Source organism: Rutidosis leptorrhynchoides, chromosome 4 (genome assembly GCF_046630445.1).
Source record: "Rutidosis leptorrhynchoides isolate AG116_Rl617_1_P2 chromosome 4, CSIRO_AGI_Rlap_v1, whole genome shotgun sequence".
NCBI lineage: Eukaryota > Viridiplantae > Streptophyta > Magnoliopsida > Asterales > Asteraceae > Rutidosis > Rutidosis leptorrhynchoides.
Window position 1 is genome coordinate 127052096 of NC_092336.1, and position 2432 is coordinate 127054527.

At 33.9% G+C, this 2432-nt stretch overlaps 1 protein-coding gene across 1 annotated transcript; it reads right to left on the reverse strand.

Annotated features, from left to right (window-relative positions):
* Positions 1 to 361: 361 nt before the first annotated feature.
* LOC139904569 (uncharacterized) lies at positions 362 to 907 on the reverse strand. Its single transcript, XM_071886484.1, has one exon. The coding sequence runs from the start codon at positions 905 to 907 to the stop codon at positions 362 to 364; it is 546 nt and encodes a 181-aa protein (XP_071742585.1).
* Between the last annotated feature and the right edge of the window lie 1525 nt (positions 908 to 2432).

Genomic DNA, 2432 nt, shown 5'->3' on the forward strand with positions numbered 1-2432 from the left:
CAACTGCTCTTAACCAGTTCACGACATTATACTAAGCAATTCAAATACAAAGTATTAATGACGATGTTCATACATGACTGAAATACGAAATACAAAACTAATAGAACTTATTACATAATAGAACTTATTACATAATAGAACTCGGGATTATGCACCAACAATAAGATTATATAAATAAATCAAAAGAACTAATATACGTAGTTAAAAATATGATTGAACAGCCGAGTACTACATATATAATAGAAAAAGAGAGTACCTATATCATTTAGGTCAAGAAGAAAGCTAGCATCCTTAAAAAAAGAAATTAATGAATCTGATTTTTAGGATTTATAACTCTTATCATGAAGACATAATTCTCTTGCTATTCTAGTATCACATGGTCCCTAGATGTTACATGAGAATCCGTTCCTAACCGAAGCTCAAGGTCCAGTTCTGTTGGCGACGAAGATGAAAAAGAAGTCCTGTTTGATATGATACTAGACATATCACTTGTCAACGATGATTCAATACGCAACGAAAGTTGCAATGATGGTTTCTTAAAGTTATTGACATGTACACCGCGATCTTTCTTTCTAGGGCTTTCGGGGCTATTTATCTCTTCTGTACAAGTCCATGGCCTTTTCGGTACACCATCACTTTTCTCATCGCTTGACGACTTCAAATCAGCGTGATCCATCAAGTTAATACCCTTTGTAGTTTGTTTTGTAATTAGGGTTTCTTGGATCGATTCTTGTAACTTAGCCCTATCTTTTCTGTGGACATTCATGTGACCACCTAACGCTTGTGCATTCGAGAAGCCTCTTTTGCAGAAAGTACATGAGTAAGTCCGATTTTCTTGTTCGAAATCGCTCTCGTTGGTGCATACTAGATCTTGGGAAGGTGTAATTTCAATGTTTTTTAGTTCCATAGCAAGTTATTATTGTTATTGCTATAGTATTTAAAAACAAGAACAGGAAAGGGATAAAAAGAGAGAGAGGTTTAAATTGTTGAAACTAGGTACATATATATACGGAGTACATATGTGTGGTCAATGTTAGGTTCTGATCAGAATCCAAGTGTTGCTTGTCTTTATCATCAAAAAATAAAATAGTTGACTTTTGTTACGGAGTATAAAAATGCAAGACATAGTAGTTACATTTGTCTGGTACAAGGGCTTTTGCATGCGCATGATTTCATCACAACCACTAATTTAGAATTAGTGACTAATTAGATAAACAACACTCTAAATTCTTTTCACATAACTATGGCACCAGTATTATAGTATATGATGATATGACCATGATATATTAAACATTATACGTAAGAATTAACCTAGAAGTAGCTAGATATCAATCTCAGCAAAAATTAATATCCAATATCCAATAAAATTTACCATGCTTATGTTATATATCCATGTGTCATTTGTTCGGTTTAAACATTTCTTTTAATTGACAGAATTTATAAATAAAATAATACAAAAAGTCTAGCAAGGAATTAGCTAGGGACGGAATTAAAATTAAAGTTACAACAGAAGATAAGATCCCAAATAATTAAGGTTGGATTTACAAAGTCAATCTAGCCAATTAAAAGTATTTTTGTCGCACCGACTCACATACGGAGTATGACAGAATCATGACTTCATTAAACGACACCAATAAATTTGAATTGAAGGCGAAAGAATTGAGAAACCTCCATTTAAGCCACATGATCAATTAAGACTTTTTAGGGTTTAATTAATTTTTTTTCAAGAGTGAATTTTTATCAATAGAACGAATTTAGTCAATCAAACGTTAAAAATACATAGATTATTAAGGGGGAAAAGCGTGACTTAAGCATGTTCTGATGCATTTAGTCATCCTCATGAAGAATGAAGAAGAATAAAAGGAAAAAAAATCATAGCGTTAAGAAATTTTTTTTTTTTTTTTTTTTTTTGAACGGCTAGCGGGGTGGTAACATCCCTAACTCACACACTCAAGTACTGGAAACCCGATATCGAACCTTCGCACTTACGTGTACACGGTCGATTTTATTATATATACCCTATCCGACAAATGGCAGAAGTAGGGGACCCCCTGCCCCACATGGAACAGAGATATTTTACATAATATTCAGGAAAACAAGCCCCCTTCGAATTCGAACCTGCACCACCTAGGTGGATACAAGCAAGCGCCTACCAGGGATTTTGTACCACTCAGGCAATGCCTCGGTGGTTGCGTTGAGATTTTTTATTCCTAGTATTGTGACCAAACCGAAATTTAGAAGACAAAAACTTACGTAATTGATGACATGGTACGTTTATTGATGCATTTTTTTATTCCTACTGTGATGCATTTTTATGTTATCATTTGGTCAGACATGGTACGTTTATTGATGACTCCTTTGGAACATTAATAGGGCCTATAGTTGCTTGAGAGTTGAAACCGTGTAAAAAGTCTTGTATGAAAAGATTTACA